Source organism: Caretta caretta, chromosome 3 (assembly GCF_965140235.1).
Source record: "Caretta caretta isolate rCarCar2 chromosome 3, rCarCar1.hap1, whole genome shotgun sequence".
Classification (NCBI taxonomy): domain Eukaryota; kingdom Metazoa; phylum Chordata; order Testudines; family Cheloniidae; genus Caretta; species Caretta caretta.
In genome coordinates, this window is record NC_134208.1 from 102,124,282 (window position 1) to 102,147,545 (window position 23,264).

Here is a 23,264-nt window from a genome sequence, read left to right on the forward strand (position 1 = left end):
TGAAAATCTCAGGCCCTGATCCTCACTCCCTCATAACAATTTGACACCATGGAATTACATGGCATAAAGCTGACATAAAAGAATGGAAACTGTGGCCCTACATTTTGTTACTGAAAAAAGTTGTATGATTTTCAGGTCTTATTTTGCAGCAGAACTTAATAATGATTTTTATAGCTTATTGTCATCTCCGTTTTCCCACACTTTACCACAGGGACTTTATTTAGGAAAATCAGTGAGTATGCCTCAGACTTTATTTTTTCTTTGGGAGAGGAGAGAACAGGCTTTGTCTTTAACCTGAACGTCAGAACCCAGGGGAGGACACATTACTATAAATTGAAGCCTGTTCCAACATTCTCTTCACACCTCAGTTAACACTGATTTGTGAAAAGGAATTTGTCACATGAGTGAGGCATTGGAAGATTCAAAACAAGTAAGAACGAACCCTTAACTCCAGATACAATAAATTAAAATAATTTCTTTTTCCAGTTATTTCACTTATTTTAAATCACCAGGGAAAAGTGGCTGCTACAGAAATCTTCCATTGTTATAATATTTAAAGTTGTGAATGAATCTTAATGTATGTGTTCAAGATCATATTGTGGAGTTATTATATTAAAACCCATATTTACTTTTTTTTCCAGGAGAAGTTGGAAATAGGCGCATGTATTTCCTTTACTAGATCATAACCATCAGTTCAGGAATTCAATTTGTTGGAAATAATGAACTCAACTTTTTTTGATAACGAAGATTTGCAATACTGCTTTGAGAACATGAATGAATCTTGCTATAAAACACCATTGTCTTCTGGACTCCGAGTATCTTTGTATATTGTGCTTGGTTTGCTGGTGATTTTTACAGTAGGTGGAAATCTAATGGTAGTTGTTTCCATTGTTTATTTTAAGCAGCTTCACTCACCTACACATTTTTTGATTGCCTCCTTGGCATGTGCTGACTTTGGTTTGGGTCTGACTGTGTTACCCTTTAGCACTGTAAGATCTGTTGAAACATGCTGGTATTTTGGGGAAATATTCTGTAGATTTCACTATTGTTTAGATGTATCTTTGTGCCAAGCATCAATATTTCACTTGTGTTTCATCTCTGTTGATCGATATGTTGCTGTCAACAACCCTTTAATTTATCCCATCAAGTTCACAGTGCCAGTTTCAGGAATGTTCATAGCTGCTGCCTGGATATTTTCATTAGTATTCAATTTTTCTGTTGTCTTCGCTGGGTCTAACGACAAAGGGATGCAAGAATTAGTAAATGGCCTCTCCTGTGCAGGGAGTTGTCAGATTATCTTAAATAAAATGTGGGTGGTTGTATCCTCTCTCCTTTATTTCATACCTTTCTTTGCAATGATAGTGCTTTACAGCAGGATCTTTGCTGTGGCTAAACAACAAGTTAGAATGATAGAGATGATGAGCAACAATACCCAGCCATCTAATAATTACAGTGATAGAGTTGGCAGAAGAGAGAGGAAAGCTGCTAAAACCCTGGGTATACCTGTGATTGCTTTCTTGGTATTCTGGTCACCTTATTTGATAATTGTAACAATTGATGCTTTCCTCAACTTCATAATTCCACCCCTTATCTTTGACATTGCAGTTTGGTTTGCTTATTCTAACTCTGCCATTAATCCTTTGATTTACTCTGTCTTTTATCCTTGGTTTCGAAAAGCAATGAAAGTGATTGTGAGCTGTAAAATCTTCCACCTTGATTGCTCAACAATGAGTTTGTTTTCTGAATGAAAATGTATCTTGTACAGCTAAGTTCTGATTCCAGGTCACGGTCTTCCTCTGTCTATTTCGTTGTTTTTCCTTTAAAATAATCTCCCAGGCTTTTATAGCTGTATACTTTGAATCCTAATGAAAATCATGTTGAGTTATTTTTAATAAAGTCCATTTTTTTCAAATGTTCTGATTTAAAGTGTAAGTGCATATCTTTTTTTTAATGAGGCTGAATAAAAAAGTAGATTTTTGCTTAATTGACTCTTCTCTGTATTATATAGCATTATTTTTGTAAAATATAACATTGTTATATAGAATTTCTGACAAAATTAGAATACATTGCACTATAAACATTGTATATATTTAGCTCTGATTGGATAATTTTATTTTGTATTTTTCTATATCACTGGTTGACTTAGAAACTCTCTAGGCTCTAGAATAGGCCGCTGCAGCTGCCATGGCTGCCCCGTTCTCTCCAAGAGCCATTGCCTTAAAAAAACCAGGCACTGTCACTGACATGTCCACCAACATCTTGCAGACATTCTGTCTGTGTCCTGCAATAAGCTGCAAGCAGGAATAGCTCTTCAACTGGTGCAGACATTCTATCTGTGTCCTGCAATAAGCTGCAAGCAGGAATAGCTCTTCAACTGGTGCAGGATCCATGGCTTGTCTCTGGCTGGAATGGATGAAACAGGGAATGCACAGAAAGGAAGAACCTTGTCTGGATGTGTTGGTGGGCTGAGAACACATCTGTACAGAGCCATGGGACAGACAGACAAGTTCTCCCACATACACTGCATACCAGCTCCAGCTGACAAGGTGCTAAGAACCCTAGGATGCACTCCCAGAGATCCCAATGTCAGACACATGTCTGTGCCGTGCCAGTGTGGATGTGGCTATATGGGCATGAGGTGTGCATCCACTGCAGTTTAGATGTTAACAAGCATGCTTGGCAAACACTCATTTGCAGGTGCAGGTGCCTGGACATGGATACAAAATGCAGTGTAGACATATGCCAAGTGTTCACTAAAGGGAGGCTTAACTTGAGCCATTCTTTTTCCTTCCTGCTTGTTTTTCCAAACTGCTGCTTTCCTTCCTGCTTGTTTTACCCTGTATTAAACTAAACCAATATATTAATACACTAAGCATCCCAATAGCCAAAAGTAATATAAATTATTCATAAATTATTACACAGTACTTCTATATCTAGCCCAGTTGTTTCCATGGAAATTTACAAACACTGGAATTTTTCTTTTTTCAGAATCTCTTTTGAAACTCTGGGTTAATTAGAACAGTAGGTGTTTTTATGGGTATTAGATGATTCAGAAGATTGGTAATAGGATCATGTCTATTTAGGATTTTTCTAATGTGCTGGCCATCATGGTATCTGGGAACCAAATGCACAAGCTATGCATTGTTTCAAATTATGCAAAGTCTCCTCAATTGTAAAATGAGATTGTACAAAAAGACAGTCCAGTAATTAAGACGCTCTAGTGGGGCTCGAGAAGATTGGGTTCAGTTCTTCCTCTGTACACAGACTTCATTTCTGCAGGTTTCGTTTCCCTGTCAGTAAATATAGGGATAACGTTACTTCCCTATCTCTTTGAAACATGGCAATAAATGTGCCTGTCCCAGGGGTCTCCAGAGTTGTGAGGCATCTCACCTCTATCAGTCCTTAGCATGAGGAAGTCTTCTCTGTATCTGCTGTGGGCTCACTCCCTGACTCCAGCAGCCTCTGGCAAGAGAAGCACTACCTTCCAGGCTTTTGCAGGCCTCACTCTCTCTACACAGGCTAGCAACCCCGTCCTTTGGGCATCTCTCTGGGGTGTCCAGCCTCTGGTTCACTAAATGCTCACAGAGCTCTCAGATTCTCTACTTCCCAAGGGATAGTACACACCACAGCTTACTAGTCCACTTAGAATGCCCCTCTGCTTAAAACACAGCACTTCAATTTGTTCATAGAGAAAGCAAGTATAAGTTTATTTAACAAGGAACAGAGAGTCATATGACAACAAGCAGAAATGTTGAAAAAAAAGGGTTACATATAAAACAAAATCATAGGCTTTTTATGGCCTAAACTGAGCAAACAAATTAGCCTTCAGTCTAAAGAAGTTCTTCCCAGCATTTTCAGACAAGCCTAGCTGAGATCTTTTTCATGAAGCAAACCCAATGCCAGTTTAATTCCTTGGGGAAGGATCCCAGGGTGTCATTTTTTCACCCCCAGAACAGACCTTTGATCTTCACCTGAAAAGAGGGTTCCTCCCCCCTCCACTGCTGTTTACCTCTTCCCGTTAATTTTCTTTTGACTTCCGTGCAAACTCTTTATTAGCATTTGATTTAGTATGCTGTTACACAACATGGTCCTTTATCCCAGGATGTTCCCTCTCCAGAGGTTTATCTTGGAGTTCCTCTGTCTTTGTAAATCCTCAGATCTCTGCCTGATCCAGACAGTAAATATAGCCTGTCACCGAGTATGTCCATTGTTTTTATGCTTATTGAATTAGCCTGGAGGCATGCATACACAATGGTCTGCTAGAGAGATAAGTGTTTATTACCCCCTTCCTGCCTAGAATCTGCTTATCACCGTCTGTTGACCTGCCATAACTTACCTGCTTTAAGAACATAGTTGTCAGGATATCTACATAACTTTACACATTACCTGCACATATATTTAACAATGATTAAGATGACCAGCGTGACAGATGCTTTCAGTAGAGACCTTACACGACCCCTTTTGATGAACCCAGGGCGTCCCTAAACTCTATCTACCTCTGAGCGCCCTGTCAGTTGGCATCAAGAGGTTTCTGGGTCAGCCTAACCAAGTGCAAAAACAATGAGGAGTCCTTGTGGCACCTTAGAGACTAACAAATTTATTTGGGCCTAAGCTTTCATGGGCTATAACCCACTTCATCAGATGCATGGAGTGAAAATACAGTAGGCAGGTATAAATATACAGCACATGAAAAGATGGGAGTTGCCTTACCAAGTTGGGGGTCAGTGCTAATGAGCCAATTCAATCAGCGTGGATGTGGCCCTTTCCCAACAGTTGACAAGATGGTGTGAGTATCAACAGGGGGAAAATTACTTTTTGTAGTGACCCAGCCACTTCCATTTATTCAGGCCTAATTTGATGGTGTCCAGTTTGCAAATTAATTCCAGTTCTGCAGTTTCTCGTTGAAGTCTTTTTTTGAAGTTTTTTTGTTGAAGAATGGCCACTTTTAAGTCTTAAGTCTGTTACTGAGTGTCCAGGGCGATTGAAGTGCTCTCTTACTGGTTTTTGAAGGTTACAATTCTTGATGTCTTATTTGTGTCCATTTACTCTTTTGCGTAGAGACTGTCCGGTTGACCAATGTACATGGCAGAGGGGCATTGCTGGCACATGATGGCATATATCATATTGGTAGATATGCAGGTGAATGAGCCCCTGATGGTGTGGCTGATGTGGTTAGGTCCTATGATAGTGTCCCTTGAATAAATATGTGGACAGAGTTGGCAACCGGGTTTGTTGCAGGGATTGGTTCCTGGGTTAGTGTTTTTGTTGTGTGGTGTGTAGGTGCTGGTGAGTATTTGCTTCAGGTTGCGGGGCTGTCTGTAAGTGAGGACTGGCCTGTCTCCCAAGGTCTGTGAGAGTGAGGGATCGTCCTTCAGGATAAGTTATAGATCCTTGATGATGCGCTGGAGAGGTTTTAGTTGAGGGCTGTAGGTGATGGCTAGTGGCATTCTGTTACTTTCTTTGTTGGGCCTGTCCTAGTAGGTGACTTCTGGGTACCCTTCTGGCTCTGTCAATCTGTTTCTTCACTTCCCCAGTGGGAATTGTAGTTGTAAGAATGCTTGATCGAGATCCTGTAGGTGTTTGTCTCTGTCTGAGGGATTGGAGCAAATGCTGTCATAAATATAAAGGGAAGGGTAAACCCCTTTGAAATCCCTCCTGGCCAGGGGAAAGCTCCTCTCACCTGTAAAGGGTTAAGAAGCTAAAGGTAACCTCGCTGGCACCTGACCAAAATGACCAATGAGGAGACAAGATACTTTCAAAAGCTGGGAGGAGGGAGAGAAACAAAGGGTCTGTGTGTCTGTCTATAGTCTGTCTTTGTCGGGGATAGACCAGGAATGGAGTCTTAGAATTTTTAGTAAGTAATCTAGCTAGGTACGTGTTAGATTATGATTTCTTTAAATGGCTGAGAAAAGAACTGTGCTGAATAGAATAACTATTTCTGTCTGTGTATCTTCTTTGTAACTTAAGGTTTTGCCTAGAGGGGTTCTCTATGTTTTGAATCTAATTACCCTGTAAGGTATCTACCATCCTGATTTTACAGGGGGGATTTCTTTATTTCTATTTACTTCTATTTTTATTAAAAGTCTTCTTGTAAGAAAATTGAATGCTTTTTTCATTGTTCTCAGATCCAAGGGTTTGGGTCTGTGGTCACCTATGCAAATTGGTGAGGCTTTTTATCCAATATTTCTCAGGAAAGCGGGGTGCAAGTGTTGGGAGGATTGTTCATTGTTCTTAAGATCCAAGGGTCTGGGTCTGTAGTCACCTAGGCAAATTGGTGAGGCTTTTTACCAAACCTTGTCCAGGAAGTGGGGTGCAAGGTTTTGGGAAGTATTTTGGGGGGAAAGACGCGTCCAAACAGCTCTTCCCCAGTAACCAGTATTAGTTTGGTGGTGGTAGCGGCCATTCCAAGGATAACGGGTGTAATATTTTGTACCTTGGGGAAGTTTTGACCTAAGCTGGTAAAGATAAGCTTAGGAGGTTTTTCATGCAGGTCCCCACATCTGTACCCTAGAGTTCAGAGTGGGGGAGGAACCTTGACAAATGCAGTTGTATCTTAGGGCTTGGCTGTAGACAATGGATCGTGTGATGGGTGCCACAAGGACTCATTGTTTTTGTGGATACAGACTAACCCGTCTACCCCTCTGAAACCTGTAGCCAAATGCAATCACCCAAGCATTAGCTGATAACAAGCATAGTGCTTTTCTTTCCAAAAAAAGATGCATTCTTTGAAGAACATTGGGGTAGAACAGCAAAAAGAGCTTGATTCCAAGGAAAAGTGAAAAACAAACAAACAAAAATTCTTGGCCTGTGTGATCTGGGTCACTCCTGCTACCAAGACCTTAGTCAGGTGTAACAGAGGCGGTTTATTTGGCTGTCACAGCCTTACCCCACAGCAGCAAGCAAGGCATAGTAGCAAACACTAATCTCTCATCAGCCTCCTTCAGGGAGGCTCTGGCAGGAGGCAGTCTCTCAAGCAGTTCCTGGCTCCAACCAGGCTTGTCTCAGACATAGGTGCTTGAACTAGGGGTGCTGGGGGTGCAGTAGCACCCGCTGGCTTGAGGTGGTTTCCATCATATCCAGGATCTGCAGGTTGGTTCAATGGCTCTCAGCACCCCCACTATACAAATTGTTCCAGCACCCCTGGTCTCATAGGTCAGCCCTCCAACTGAGCTGTGCTCTCCTCTCCCAACTCCTCCCCGCAAGCCCAACACCTGGAGGGCAGGTACAGTGGAGTAGGGCTGTATTAACGCTTTCCTGACCAGAGTGGAGCCCTATCATGGTGTGTTAATATATTTTGTGGAAATATATGTGTAAAGACTCATAAGAATGAGCATCTGAAAAGTAAAAATAAAAATAAAATAAAATAAAATAAAAATGACAGAAGACCAAGAAGTTTCAAGCCTTTCTTTTGCTGTTACTATTGAATATCTCAGGTTCTGATCCTCACTCCACAGCAGTTTTATACCATAGAGTTACATGGCAGAAAACTGGTGCAAATGACCGTGGCCCTAAATTTTGTTACGGAAAAAAGTCGTACAATATTCATGTCTGACATGATAGTAAATCGTTGTTTTGCAGCACATACAACTTAATAATGATTTTACACCTTGTTGTCATCTTAGTGTCCCCATCCTTCACCATGGGGACTTTTTTACTTAGAAAGATCAGTGGCCTGCTTCAGACTTTGGGCTTGTCTACACTAGAAACTTGCATAGGCACAACTGCACCAATGATATAAACGGATTTTTTGTTCATAATTTTTCCCAGATGTATTTCAGTTTGATTCAGTTCTATGCTTCATTGTGGCCCACTGTATACCACTCCGATCACTCGGACCAATGCATTCTTTTGCTTATTTGAAGTTTTGCCTGCTTGATAAGTTTGATGCTCACATTATAGGCAATCTCCAGGTGTGTGATGGGGGTAATGTTTTTACTTTCTACTGATGGATGGAGTGGACAGGAGGATGAGGATAGAATGTTTGGTTTCTGCTCAAGGTAACAGAAAGACTCAATGTAGCATGGCAGCTTGCCTAATGTACTTGGGTTTGATATACTATCAGTACTTCTTCCGATGGGGAATCCAGAGAAGTTAATGTCACCTCCCAGATGACCCCATCATGTGATTTTTCTCTCTCTCCCATGACTGGGGTAAAAGTGTAAGATTTATTCAATCCCCTCTCAAACCAGTTAACTGTGATTTTGATGGTTGGAGGAAATAATTCCTGCACTTTTAAGTTTTTCTTTTTTTCCTGGAATTAGAGTGGCTTGTTCTAATACTACAGCAGTTTCCAAAATAAAACTGAGGGAGCAACAGATGGTGAATGAATGAAATGAGGTTCAATGTCACTCTTGATAGAAGTAGTGAGTATCATAGATGCACTGATTGAGAAAAACACTTACACACATTCTTAAGTACATCTCTATTCAGGACAGCCCATAAACATGTGCTTTAGGGCTCTCTTGAATATGGCTGTTTTCCTGAATTGGGGACAGAGATTGAGGACTTCTTAGATTAATGAAAAAGGCATGCATTGTGAAATATTCAAATGCTGGGAATGTACTTACTGCTAGAGCCCAATGACATACCTCATTTGTACCTGAATTGGAAAGTTCATTAAACATAGTATATTCTTGTCATGGAAAAAGTTTCCTAATATGAAACTCTGTTGGGGGCAAAACATTATGTTATTTGGCTTTGTTTTGTTAAATATGCTGATTATAGTATTCAAGCAACTAAAGTCATTCAGTTCATACAAGTCCTCATTTGTTAAGTCAATGAAAAACTTCCTATTGACTTCAGTGGGTTTTGGATCAGGCTCACACAGATTATTTTACTGTTAGCTATACGCAATCTGTTCTTTAACAGTAACTATACAATCATACACCACACTTCGTACTTTATCTTGTTTGTGACGCAAAAACATGTGTACAATCTGACTATGACATGAAGTGATTTTTAAAAAAGCACTCTGCTACAGACCAGTTTTCATATGTAACAATTCGTTTATATACAAATAAATAAACAATAGAAAAAAAGTAGAAAAAATACTTAAGTAATTATTGAGTTGCTCATTTATTTTATAAAGAGATTTTACTATATTTGGAAGTTTTTAAAAACGGACATTTTCTGGAAAGCACATTCATAGGAGACTAGAGATGTGGCAAGATAATTCCCATAGGTCTGGTTAGAAAGGTGTATTGCAGAATTTGCAGCAGACCAGATCTTTCAACTTTTTCTGACCCTTTTATTAACATTTACACTGTAAAAGCATATAATCAGAGCCAGAAAGAAACTGAGAGTATAGACTGAGACCACATTCAGCAAGATACTTAAGCATACACCTAACTTTAAGCATGTAAACAGTCTCATTGACTTCTTTGGGATTAATCATGTGCTTAAAATTGGGAATGTGCTCAAGTACCTTGCTAAATCAGGGCCTAAAATTTTGCTTAAGAAAATGACAATTATGTGTGATTACAAGGTAAGCTGTACACTATCATGTTTTTTTTAACATATTGCTGATTTTATATCACATACCACACAGAAAAATAATGATTAACTTGGTGATGAGAGAAGAGGAAACAATTTATCTTTGCTTTTAATCAAACAACATTTTTCTGTTTTCACGAACATGGGAGAAGGAGGGATGCAAAAACCATTCTATTTCAGAACCAGACTGGTATCCTTACAGTAGAGGGTTATGTTATTCTGCACAAACTGATAATATTAGTGCTTTAAAAGTTTACTAACACCATAAAACAAACAAAAGGCATTGACAATTTATATGCAGATATGATTGTTCTGGAAGGTAAGTGACAAGTACGTCTAGTATGTGAAACCCAAGTTAGAGTCTGCCTGATCTAGCTGCTTTGAGAAAGATGGACATTGAGTTGAATAATGCCAGCTCACTGAATGTTCCAAAAACCATTATGAGAACTGCTTTGATATCATCATAGATATCATAGCATATCAGGGTTGGAAGGGACCTCAGGAGATCATCTAGTCCAACCCCCTGCTCAAAGCAGGACCAATCCCCAATTTTTGCCCCAGATCCCTAAATGGCCCTCTCAAGGATTGAACTCACAACCCTGGGTTTAGCAGGCCAATGCTCAAACCACTGAGCTATGATGATTTGTAGTTCAGTATTTTTCTGTTGTCTTTCAGGATTTCGGTTCAGCTTTTCAAAACTGCCTAAATAAAATTGACAGGAATTGGGCCTCCCGACTCTGTTGCTTGCTTTGAAAACCTCATCTTTCCACTGGGCAGAAATAATCTGTCAATATCATTTCCCAGAGTTTTTATTTCTTATCATGTTCTCAGTATTGCTTCTCATTACTTACCACTTTAATAAATAGCGAAAAGGAAAGGGTCTCCTCCTTGGGGCCATGTTTATGGTTGTGAGCTATTTTCACAGACAGTGTTATCTAAAAGCTCTGGTCATTCCTCATACAAGTCTACTGTAGATATCCCAGAACCAATGATGTTGCGAGTTAAAATTAGTTTCACTGCCTTCCTGAACCAACGGTAGGAAAACACGTAAATCAAGGGATTGCAGGCTGAATTAAAGTAAGCAAACCAGATTAGGACATCAAAAAGAACTGGTGGAGTAGTGAAATTTAGAAGACAGTCTACCATGGTGTCTATAGTAAAGGGCAGCCAGCACAGGAGGTAGATTCCTACAGCTATACCAAGAGTTTTAGCTGCCTTTCTTTCCCTCTTTGATGCTCCTAAGTGTAGCCCAAATCCAGCACTCTTGTTCATGCTGCTTATCCGTCTAGCTTGTCTGTTTGCCACAATAAATATTTTCACATACAAAGCTATCATTATGAGGCAGGGGAAGAAGAATAGAGGGAAGTTGAACCAGCCCCAGAGTTTGTTGAACAGTAGCTGACATCTACCAATACAGGGCATTTCTTGTAAGAAATGGCCCAACCCTTCCTCAATTGGATTGGTATAGAGCAAGACAAAAGTATAAATCATGGGGACCCCCCACCCAATCGCTATATATACACAAGCCACTCTTACGGTAAACTTAGTGGGGTAGAGCAAAGGATCACAGATAGCATAGTGACGATCAATGGAAATAAAACACAGATGAAATATAGAGGTCAAACAAAAGACAGTGTCCAGAAAGGTATGCAGCCTACAAAAGTCATCTCCAAAATACCAGCAGCTCTCCACAGATCGGATAGTGCTGAAGGGCAGCACCGTTAACCCCAGGAGGAGATCTGCGAGGGCCAGGGAGAGTAGTAAGAAGTTGGTGGGAGTATGTAGAGTTTTGAATTGGGAGACTGCAATCATCACCATCAGGTTCCCCAGTACTGTGAGCAGCATGCCCATGGCACAGACCATGTAGATGGCCAGCTGGACGCCAAAGGAGTGAAGCGTTCTGGAGCAGGAACCATTCACTTCATAGCACAATGTAGTGGACACCATTTCATTAGCACTGGGCTTCTGGACAGAGCTTATTTCTTCCTTATCAGCTGTCCACACCTTCTCCAGCTCTTCCACACTTCCAATAAATGACTCGGCTTTTAATGGGGATCCAGACACTTTATCTTCTATGTGAAAAAAAATAAAAAATAAGGTAGGAGGGAAAGAAAACCACATGTTCATGAATACATTGGAGAGTGTCTATCTTTCAAATGAAAAGGGCCAGTTTCTTGATGAATTTGCCTATAACTTTTTAAGGCATAGTTTTTCATATATATTTTTCCTTTACTCTCTCAGTCAGAAATATTTATTTATGCAACCACTTGGAATAAATGAAGGAAATATAGCAAAGGGAGAAAGGGAGATTGAGTTAACATTCTGTCATAGAAGTATATTGAGTACAAGTCTCTAGAAGCTGGGGTGTGTGAACGGGTCTTTATAGCTGATCCTATATAATAATGAATTAGTTCTTGTGAATTTCCACCGGCAGTGATGTTTTCCTTTAATTAGTTTTTGAGAGGTTTTCAATCAGTAATGAAAATAATTATTTTTTTATTGTGAGACTGACTAGAAACTGTGTTTGCTTCTTATGGAAAAATGATCTTTTCTTACAAAAAAATCCATGTCATATTGCAGATAGAAAATCCAAAAGGGCAAATTGCTCATTTTTGTATACTTCCAGTTACACAGATGAATGCAGAAAACATTATAAGACTGAATATTCCACATTCAACTAATCAGTTGTAATGACTAACAGACTTCCTAAAACTCTATCGCTACTTTTCTCCCATGTCATTACTATGTAACTCCTTATTCAATAGGAACATTAACCATAATATATATAGATATACACATGAGAATTTTCAATGAGTATTTTTAATGAATCAGATAATTAACCAATATGATTTTAAACACACATTAGTTATGTTCCTTGAAAGTTTAGACAGATGTACTTAAATATATATTTTCCTTTATTTTATTTCAGTTTTTAATAATCACTAGGGTTGCAGCCAGAATTAGTGAAGGAAGTTAATTTCTGAACAAACACACACACAATGATGCTGGATTTCTCTTAACTGAAACAAAATACAATTATAAAACTATGTTTATAAATCATGGTACTTACAGTAAAACAGAATCACCTATTGTTGTCTTATGTGATCTGTATTACAGTGAGTGGATCCCCCTTCTAACGATGTATCCATTGGCATACCTGGGAGATGTGCGATTAATCAACGCTTTATATAATCCAGATGGAGAGATGGGTCCCTCAGATGAATAACATGCCTGAGGGAGTGCACAAAGCATTATTTGTACAACAGAACATCACTTGTTTTAAAGAACAAGGAGTCTTAAACATGCTCATGCTCACATAGAATCTATCGACCCCTTTCAGAGGATGCCTATGAACCTCCTTGCCTATGACTTTCACTTGGAAGGGTTCTAGTAGCTCCTGGCCATGTCTTCTTGTAACATCCCTCCATCCCCACTCATTCCTGCAGATTCCAGCCCTCCTTTTACTTTTCCTCCACCACGCGCTAATAGGCTCCCAATGTCCATCCCTTTTACCTCAAAAATCAAGCAAGAAATCACAACACCCCATGATCTTCCATATTTCCTCGTGAGAGCCTATCCTGCCCTCAATCCCACAAGAAGTTCCTGACCAACTAAGATTTTCTCATCACCCAGAACAGGCGATTATTACAACCTTTCCTCCCAATAGACTTGCTGTGAATTTTAAAACAGGCTCCTGGCTCCCAGACTAAACCCTTCATATCCACAAATCCCTCCCTCCTTTTTTTGATCTAAAATTCATGACCCTCTGACTACCCACAAATCTGTCACAGACTCCCTGAAAAATATCCTTTCTCACCTGGACTCTCCTCACGATATCTGCTGCCTTGACCTGCAGCTCTAAGTTCTTTATGTGCTCCCTAAGCAAGATCTTTGCCCTTTGCCACTCTTCCTCCCTACTTCTGGTCCCCTCATTAATGCACCTTCAATTGCCCATGGCCTTTCCTCACCAGAACCCATTGTGACCGAGGTCCCAGGGAAGCCAACTGAGGTCACTCAATTAGTGTGAACTGCAAATAATGGGGCAGACAATCCCCAAAGCTGGTGGATATTCCAATACTTATATTTATGAAGCCAGCACAAAACGGCCTCTATAATGCCTCACTGATTATCCAGAAGCCAACAACACAGTTCCCTTAAAGCAACCTAGCCTCAGGCCTCCACCCAGACACCCAAGTCAAATATGATGAGGATCACTGAAAATCTTATTAATTCTATAAAAAATTTCTACCAATCCCAAAGGATCAAACACATTACCTCCCAGGTTAAATGAATATTCCAGATCTTATCCAAATACACGCTTACAGCCAACTCTTATTAACTTAGTTAAAATTTATTAAAAAAGAAAAGAGAGAGAGTATTGGTTAAAAGATCAGTATATATACAGACATGAGTACAATTCTTGAGATTCAGATTCATAGCATAGATGCTGAGCTTTGTAGATTCAAAGAGTTCTTTCATAGGTTGCATAAAAGTGGAAAATGCAGTGAGGATGTTTTTATACACACAGACCATGAAAAAATGGGTGTTTATCACTTCAAAAGGTTTTCTCCCCTCACCCCACTCTCCTGCTGATAATAGCTTATCTAAAGTGATCACTCTCCTTACAATGTGTATGATAATCAAGGTGGGCCATTTCCAGCACAAATCCAGGGTTTAACAAGAACGTCTGAGGAACGAGGGTGGGTGGGGGGGAAGGGGGTAGGAAAAAACAAGGGGAAATAGGTTACCTTGCATAATGACTTAGCTACTCCCAGTCTCTATTCAAGCCTAAGTCAAGAATTATAACATTCATAAACCAGTCGGAGAACACTTCAATCTCTCTGGTCACACGATTACAGACATGAAAGTTGCGATATTACAACAGAAAAACTTCAAAACCAGAGTCCAGCGAGAGACTGCTGAATTGGAATTCATTTGCAAATTGGATACAATTAACTTAGGCTTGAATAGAGACTGGGAGTGGCTAAGTCATTATGCAAGGTAACCTATTTCCCCTTGTTTTTTCCTACCCCCTTCCCCGCCCCCCCCCCCCTCCATTCCTCAGACGTTCTTGTTAAACCCTGGATTTGTGCTGAAAATAGCCCACCTTGATTATCATACACATTGTAAGGAGAGTGATCACTTTACATAAGCTATTACCAGCAGGAGAGTAGGGTGGGGGGAGAGAAAACCTTTTGTAGTGATAAACACCCATTTTTTCATGGTTTGTGTATAAAAACATCTTCTGTATTTTCCACAGTATGCATCCGATGAAGTGAGCTGTAGCTCACGAAAGCTTATGCTCAAATAAATTGGTTAGTCTCTAAGGTGCCACAAGTACTCCTTTTCTTTTTGCGAATACAGACTAACACAGCTGCTACTCTGAAACCTGTCAAGGGGTAATGAAGCCTTTTACCAGGCATTTGCCAGCCCCCAAATATATGTCAGTTTCTGAATTTACTGACAAAAACAGTTGTGCATTACTGTAATATTTATTCAGAACATGTCAGTCTACAGGACCTTAGTTTAAAATTTGCTTTAAAAATACTTCATTAGTGAGTTGGTGAAGATTAAAAAATCACATCTCTAAAAAATCCTTGCATAGATTTTTAGATGCACAATCATCTTTAGCCTTAAATGCTTGGATCTTCAGACATATCATTTTTTAAATAAATCCTTTAAAAGACTACACTTATCTAAAATACACATTTTAATTGCTATAGTAAAAAAAACTTGCTTCCAAAGTCTTCCAGTCCTTTCTGTCCATCCCTTTCTCCCTTCACCCCCTCTGCCCCCACCCTCCCACTGAAGAGAGCCCTTAAAGGGACAACACCCCTTTCCTTCCAGATAGCTGGACAAAGAGTTTCCCTTTCTTTACTTCTGACTATCTGATTAACTACTTTTAAGAAAACCCTCCAGTAAAATCAGTACCTTACTAAGATATAAAATCCTTTGTTATGCCTAAAATCTTTGGAAACATATTTTTTAAAGTTGGTGAAATTTCATAAACATGTCTATTGTTATGGAGCTCACACAAAGTAAATTAGAGTTCCCTTTTTCTAAAAGCAATAAACATTGTTATGAACACACTAAACCTCTGTGACTGATTAATTTAAAATAATGTCTTTGTTTCAGTGAGTTAAATATGTAGTAATCTGGAATGATTACTTTATGGAGGCTTAAGAGTACATTTAAAATATAAAATCAGCTTGAAATACAGGTTAAGAAAATGTAAAACAGAGAAGGGCTGCATCATGTATTCCATAATATTTAATGTTCTATTCAGCAAGACAGCTGACTCACCCGTACTTCAAAGTTTTTGCAAATAAATGTCTGACAAACTTCAGGGCATATCAAAAAACCTGTGACTGACATTTTGTATTCCCAAGTTTAGTGCTTTTAATTAGGTACCTTCTGCATGTCCATTCTGCGTGAGGGAGAGGATACATGGGTCTCTGCGGGGAATTGTGACTCTCTGCCGCCGTGAGGCAGGCCGAGCGGCTTGGTATCCTTTGCTGCCTTGTCCCTCCCCACCTGGGCCGTGAGCCCGGGCTGCCGTCGGGCATAGGGACACCAGTTTAATAGTACTGCGTAGGGCCCTACAAATCCTAAGGGTGGCCCTGTCCAAATGCACTGTGTAGCAGAGCAAACAAAAATGGGAAAGGAAGTGTGGAGGTCCCTTAGAGAGGTTGCCATGGCAAAAGTGGGAGGCACTCCTTTTATATGGATCTTTAAAAGAGGATTCTGTTGAAGTTGGAGCCAGTTCTTATCTTTCTAAGCTGGTACACATTCCATGGCAGATCTCAAGAAATGATACTAGGTCCTCTACCCTGAGTGGAAAAAAAAACTTCCCCAAAACTTTCTGCATAAAGACTATAAGGGCAAGGCCTTGGACAATTTTTCCAATGGCATTTGAAGTTTTCCGGTTGTGTTTTTGCAATATAATGAAAATTTCTGTCCTATATAAAAAATTCATAGTGAAAAAATGGTGAATTTTGCATAACTTTACAAACTGCCAGAGAAAAAGGTTGCTGCCATGTCAGTTCCAAACACTGGACATATATACAGAGAGCGAGAAAGAGAGAAAAAGAGACAGAGACAGAGATTATGTTTAGAATATCAAAGGTGTTTATGGGCATTGAATAGCTCATCAGATTACTAGTATAGTACCTATCTGTCTTTGTTGTTTTGTCATCTATCCTCATATCCTCATATTCTTCTATGTTTTAAATATAATGAATTCAAGGTCTCTTTCCAATTCCTGTCTATCTAACTATATATCTATCAGTAGGGACCATGGCATGAGCAGATATGTTGAATGGTTTAGTCAGGTGTCTGGAACCTTGATCAGAGTCCGATGTCAACCCAAAGATCAGATCCAGAGACGGAGTCAGAAGTCAAACCCAAGGTCAGAACTGGAGTCAAAGTGAGGAGTCAAGCCAGGGATTGAAGCCAGAGTCAGTGCCTGGGTAAGATATAGAAGCAGGGATGAAAAGCAAGAACCAGGCACAGATGGGGGAATGGGATAAGAAGGACAAGAACCAAAACCAGGGTGGACGGCAGGGCTTAGGAACCAGGCAAGTGTACAGAGTCCATAATAGCAGCCATCCAGGGATTCACCTAGTTTCTCAGACAGCTTCCTAGGCCTATTTATGGTTTACGTAGTGCAAGTCAGTCAATCCATGGGACTGGATGACTCCCCCAATCATGAGCTTTGTGGATAAGGCCTTTGTGAGCTAGAGCTTTGGTGGATGTCTTCTCCGCCACTGGTTCAGATGAGCTGCTGGGTGGCAGCCATGGTCTGAGCACTGGGGTTTGAAGCCTGCAAACTCTTACATCACCCCTGCCCCATTCAAATATGTGGGCAGTGGTCTGGGTTTTCCATAGTGTTTTTTGTGGAAAGCATTTACCAGGTGAGGAGCCTGGACATTCTCACCTGTTCCCAGGAGCACTCTTCAGGACTGTAGCCTTCCCAATCTACCAGGGTGGTGGCTAGAAGTTGTGAGGGAATGTGGGGCTTCAGAATCAGGCAGGAAGGCAGGGCTTAGGAGTCAGGCAAGTAGGCAGTGTGCGTAATAGGAGCCAGCCAGGGAATCACCTAGTTTCTTAGACAGCTTCCTGTGCCTCTTTCTAGTTTAAGTATTGCTTCCCAGCCAAACAAAGGGGCTAGATGATTCCCCCAGTTTAGGAGCATTGTGGGTGGGGCTTTTGTGAGCTAGAGCTTGGCTGGCCCTCTTCTCAACTGCTTTGGTAAGCTGGTGGGTGGTGACCACATTCTGGGTACTGAAGGAGAGCCCATGGGCCTGGTTTTGAGGCTCACAATTCCTCACGTTAGCTATTTATGATAGCTCTAAAGTGTTCATCACCATTGTATTTAGGTAGCAAATATCAAAACTATAGATAGGTCTTAACTGTCCAGAGCAACTTCAATTGTCCATTTCATCATTATACATTTGGGTTTTTCTTTCTTCCCCCCACCCCTTTTCTTTCTTTCTCTCTCTGCTTCCTCATCACCTACTGACCATGTGACAAGAAACCATCTAACCAGAGGGAGAAGGTTTTCACAAAAGAGGAGCTGTGCATTATGTTCTGGAAAAGGCGAGACTTGGACTACACATGTCTTATATATATCTTTTATTTGCTTGAGTAAACAGAGGCAACTGAATTCCAGTGCAGTCAATATGGCACATTTTGTGTCAGTTTTTCAAAGAGTGACTCAGCTGCTGCACCCTCAAAAAACTGCACACACCTGCAAAATACCTAACCGAACATTACACAGTTTTTGCAATATCATGCCCATGGATATGCTGTCACCTGATGTATGCAAATGTCCACTTAATTGAGCAAATGGTGTGCGGGGGGAGAGGTTGTGAGTGCATTGCATCCACAGGCATTTTTGCCAGCACTTTCAATACACCCTCTGTCAATAATTTAGTTGTGTATGTTTAAACAGTGCTATTTGAAAAAACCAATCTTCAAGCAGGGAATGGAGGAGCTAGCAGTGCACTGGCATTGCCTGTTAGCTGTGGATGCAACCAGCTAGACGAACACTGCAGAAATCTGACCAGCAGAGGAAATACAAAAGATATGGGAGAGAGATTGTCATGCAGCACTCTCTTTCTTTTACAGGCAATTCTTGGGACTCAAGGCCTTACTGTATAATAAGAATGTACACATTCTATCCATTATTTGGGAGCCAAAATTTAACAAAGAGTTCTATCTGAAACAGCTTTAGTCAAAAAGATCTTAAGAAGAGTCACACTAATTATGGGAGTTTAAGATGACGAAAACTCTGCAAAAAGACTGTTAATGAGACACCCATTATATCCTCTCCCCAGAGCTCAATCATTCCCTTTGCTGTTTTGCTGCTGACTGAACATGAATCTCACATGGGAACCCTCAAACAAAACCAGCTTCTATAGGTTTATTCCCTGAGCTCTTGTCTGATGTCCTGCTCAGTGTTCAAGTTTTAAAAAACATTTTTTAAGCACCTGTGAAATTGCACTCCATAGCAAAACTAAACACTGAAATTATTTTAAAAAGTCACTTTTAAACTGGGGAAAAGAAGCCACTTCATGGCACATGAAGGGCAAAATGGTAGAGTTTCTGAATAATAAGGACTGAAAGGTCAGATTCTCCAGTCTGTTTTTTCCTCCATAAGTGTAAGCAGCACAAAAGTGGCCTTCGAGCCTATGGAGGTTGGCAGCCTAGAGTTCCCTTTCAACAAGGAAATTTTGCATTGGCATAAAGCTGGCAGGGGTAGCACAACTGCCTCCTGCATCAATTCCCCCACCCCACAGTGCCCAGCATAAGGAGAGGGAGGGTGCAATGTGGGGTGGGACAGCGCTCCATTATGTCCAGTTCTCCAGTGGCTTAATATCTTGGTGGAGAAATAACTTGCACTGGAGCTGGGCAACTTCAGATCGGGGAGCTACAGCCAATTCTCTGCGGCTGCAATCTCTAATCAAGGCCTTTATGTCTAAGTATTACCCCTTGGGGAATTCTCCACCACTGCACACATACAGAATTCCTGTCCCCTGCAGATTTCTTTGCTTCCCCACAGAAAAATGACTTTCTGATGGGGAAGCAATGGAAGCCAAAAGAGCGGTCATGTGCCCCTCCCCAAAGCATGGACACATGGTTTTGGGCACCTGGAGCAGCTGGTGGTGTGGCAAATCACTGTGGTGGGAGGTGGGTCTGGGGCTAGGTTAGCTCCACCCCACCGTCTACCAAACCATCGCACACCCAGACCCCCACTGCTGTCTCCCCCTCCCACAGCCCAAATCCCCACCACCAAGCCCTCTGCTGAGCCCCACCCCTCTCACACCTGGCCCTTCCCAGCCACAGCCAGTGGCTGCTACCCTGCACCGAGCTCAGTTGTTAGTTTCAGCTGGGCTGGGGATCGGGGCAGAGTGCACTTCCCCTGTAAAGAGCAGCCAGGCCCAAGTCAAACCCACCTCCAGAAAACTGACCTGTCTCCAAACCCCCCTACCCTGCTTCCTGCCCCATTGCTCCTCAGCCACCAGGGGAGGGGTCACTGTACTGGAAGCTGCTCCCCCATCTGCCCAACCCCCTTCACCTGGGACCCCCGGCAGAGTCCCATTGCCCCTGCACTCAGATTTCCCACCATGAGCCCCTGTGCATCCAGATCCCCCGGCACCTGGACTCCCCCACTGAGCTGCCCACACCCAGATTACCCCACATCTTGATCCCCCTGCACTAAGCCCCTCCACACTTGGATCCTGCCTGTCTGCCTACACCCGGTGTGCCTACCACAGAGGTACAGGGCACTGGGGTGTTTCTGTGGCAGGCCCAGCCCTTGCACTATTTCAGGGTCAGGTTATAGCCTCACCGTCGAGTCCATGTCCTGGGTGGGGATGAAGGGTTATCTCCCACTTCCGTGTAGCCAGTGGCATGTGCACCCCACTGCCATGCTGGTGTCTCCACATTATTTAATGACAAATAAAATTTGTAGAATTTTGCAGAATTTTAAAATATTGTGTGCAGAATTTTTAAGTTTTTGGTGCAGAATTCCCTCAGGAGTAAAGTATATACAGAACAGTATAACCAAGCTCACTTCACTCCTTCTCGGCTCTCTAGGATCAGGGGGCATGTTAGGAGGCAGCAGGGGAAAGAAAGGGATGTTCTGGAGAGGGGCTCTTCCAGGAGCCCCGCAATGCATGGAGCTGAAAGGGGAAGACCCAGCCACCAGCCACTGGGAGCTGACAGGGAGAGCCCCAGCTGTCAGCAGCCCAGGACTCCTGGTGTCGGATGAAATTGCAGGGGAAGCCTAATATTGCTGGATCTGTAATTTCTGCACTATTACAAATTAAGTAGGGCATTAAATATAAGACATTTTATCAGTTTTTTATTTATTCCCAGTGTTTAAACTTCATCTTATCATTGCTATCTCTGCATGAAGGTTCATAAGCAGTACAAAATTAGTATGGCAAATATGAACTAGCGCTAGCCTTTCACCACAAGAGATCTTCTTTGTCCTGCTGACAGGAGCCAGCATAAAGAGGTGGAGTTTGGATTTGACTGTACAAGAGAACAAACCTAGTCACCACCATCTGCCCTCTTTCAAAAATGCACCATTTCATAAGAGCAGCCATACTGGGTCAGACCAAAGGTCTACCTAGTCCAGTATCTGATTTGACAACAGTGGCCAATTTCAGGTGCTTCAGAGGGAATGAACAGAACAGGTAATCATCAAGCGATCCATCCCCTGTTGTCCACTCCCATCTTGTTGCAAACAGAGTCTAGGGACCCTCAGAGCATAGTGTTGCATCCCTGCCCATCCAGGCTAATAGCCATTGATGGACCTATACCCCTAGGAATATATATAGTTCTTTTTTTGAACCCAGTCATACTTTTGGCCTTTCACAACATCCCCAGGCATCCTCTGAGCTCCCACATATTCGCTGGGACTGATAAGATTCTCAGCTGATCTCGACTACTTTGGTAATGCATGGAGACAGAGGTGATTTCTCAGCAGCTACAACCCAAACCGAACACTGAATCAATGAACATTCAGAACACTTTTCTGCTAGACACTTAATTACTCATTGACTGGTGTGTATGAGACTGGCTTGCATAGCTTGCATGCATATAAAGATCAGTTATTCAGCCAGAGAAAACATTTTGGGCTTAGTTTTGTTACCCTTAAACATGCTGAGAATTAGAGAAAGATACTTTCAATTGGAGTAAAGGTGGAGATAGCAGGCCTACAATGCTGGGGACTCCATTTTTTCACATGGGCAACTAGATAACAAATTAATGCTTAAATACTGGACTTGGACAGAAATTACATTGTAGTGTAGTTGTCAAAATGATCACTGTGTATACAGGAACATAGCTGGATAGAATGTACTGTATAATTTGCCAGACATAGTTCTCTCACTTCCTATTATACAGACAAACAGCTCACTAAGACAGCATGCTAATCCTGAAACAATACCTACTACATGCTACAAAAGAGTTTCTCCAAAAGCATGTGCAGATTCTTGTAAATGTTGTCAAGATATATGATACTATGTGAACTGTTCTAAAAGATCTCCAGAAATAGCATAGGCATCTAGCTATCTAGCATTAATGCTAATCCAGTCATAAAAGCCATACCTGGTTAATTAAGTGTATGCGTGAAACAAAGTAAAAGTAGAGGAATCTGATCTGAAAATTGTACCAGTCACAATCATTTTAAATGCTTTGCGAAACCAAGAATAAAATAAACCATAAATGATTGGATTACAAGTAGAATTAAAGTATCCCAGCCAGAGGAAGGCATTGTACAAGTCTTCAGGTGTTGAGAAGTTAATAAAAGGATCAGCTATTGTAAGAATAAAGAAAGGCAGCCAACAAAACAGAAACACCCCCATGACTAAACTTAAAGTTTTAGTTGCTTTGTTCTCTTTTTTTGCAGAGATTTTGTTTGTCGTTGCAGAGACACATATTATTGCACTGGGGATTTTAGCAATTTGTCTTGCATGTTTTCTTGCCACTGTAAATATGTGGACGTAAATTCCCACCATCACTGTGCCTGGGAAAAAGAAGGTTATTAGAGAAGCCAGCACTCCCCAAAGCTTGTTAAATATGAGTGTACAGAAACCACTGCAGTCAATTGAAACAACATATACTTCAATGCCCTCAATATTCAACTCTGAGAAAACTAGGCCAAAGGCAAATAAGAATGGGACAGACCAGCTAATTAATAAAAATAGTACTATCATGGGGATAGTTATCTTGGTGACATAATGCAGTGGGTCACATACCGCATAGTAACGGTCAACAGAGATAAAACACAGATGGAAAATAGAGGTGGTACAGAGCATTATATCACAACAAGTATGGAGTTTGCAGAAGAGGTCTCCAAAATACCAGCATGACTCAACAGACCTGATCATGCTGTAGGGCATAACCATGAAACTAAGCAAAAAGTCTGTAGTTGCCATGGAGCAGATCAGGAAGTTGGTTGGAGAGTGAAGCTGTTTGAAATGAGCGATGGAAATGATCACAAGCATATTTCCACCCATTGTGAGCACTATTGCTCCCACCATGAAGCTGTACATAGCCCAAAGACCGATTGTAGACCTTACATTTCTAGGACATGAATTGTTAACAAAGTCAAAGCAATACTGCACATTCTGTGGACTCCAGAGGGTGGATGAATTCATAATTTGGGATCAATGACAGTAACTTTTTCCAAAGTATTACAATACAGCCAGTCCTGGGGAAAAAGGAAAAATAAACAAAGTGACATGAACAGTAGCAAC

General features: G+C 41.2%; 3 protein-coding genes across 3 annotated transcripts; 1 reads left to right on the forward strand and 2 right to left on the reverse strand.

Moving 5' to 3' along the window:
- The first annotated feature begins 359 nt into the window (after positions 1 to 359).
- Positions 360 to 1,851, forward strand: LOC125634980 (trace amine-associated receptor 9-like). The gene is made up of 2 exons (XM_048846300.2): positions 360 to 430; positions 642 to 1,851. The coding sequence occupies exon 2, from the start codon at positions 720 to 722 to the stop codon at positions 1,746 to 1,748; it is 1,029 nt and encodes a 342-aa protein (XP_048702257.1). The 5' UTR covers positions 360 to 430; positions 642 to 719; the 3' UTR covers positions 1,749 to 1,851.
- An 8,280-nt stretch (positions 1,852 to 10,131) lies between these two features.
- On the reverse strand, positions 10,132 to 11,478 carry TAAR5 (trace amine associated receptor 5; the record flags this gene model as incomplete). The annotated part of the gene is made up of 1 exon (XM_048846218.2): positions 10,132 to 11,478. A coding segment is annotated over one exon (1,038 nt), but the record flags the coding sequence as incomplete, so codon positions are not given.
- A 10,643-nt stretch (positions 11,479 to 22,121) lies between these two features.
- LOC125634979 (trace amine-associated receptor 4-like) lies at positions 22,122 to 23,165 on the reverse strand. Its single transcript, XM_048846299.2, has one exon. It carries the CDS (start codon positions 23,163 to 23,165, stop codon positions 22,122 to 22,124), a length of 1,044 nt encoding a protein of 347 aa, XP_048702256.1.
- Positions 23,166 to 23,264: the final 99 nt, after the last annotated feature.

Coding starts and splice junctions, on each gene's coding strand:
- LOC125634980 (XM_048846300.2), top strand. CDS start 720: ATGAACTCAACTTTTTTTGATAACGAAGATTTGCAATACTGCTTTGAG.
- LOC125634979 (XM_048846299.2), bottom strand. CDS start 23,165: ATGAATTCATCCACCCTCTGGAGTCCACAGAATGTGCAGTATTGCTTT.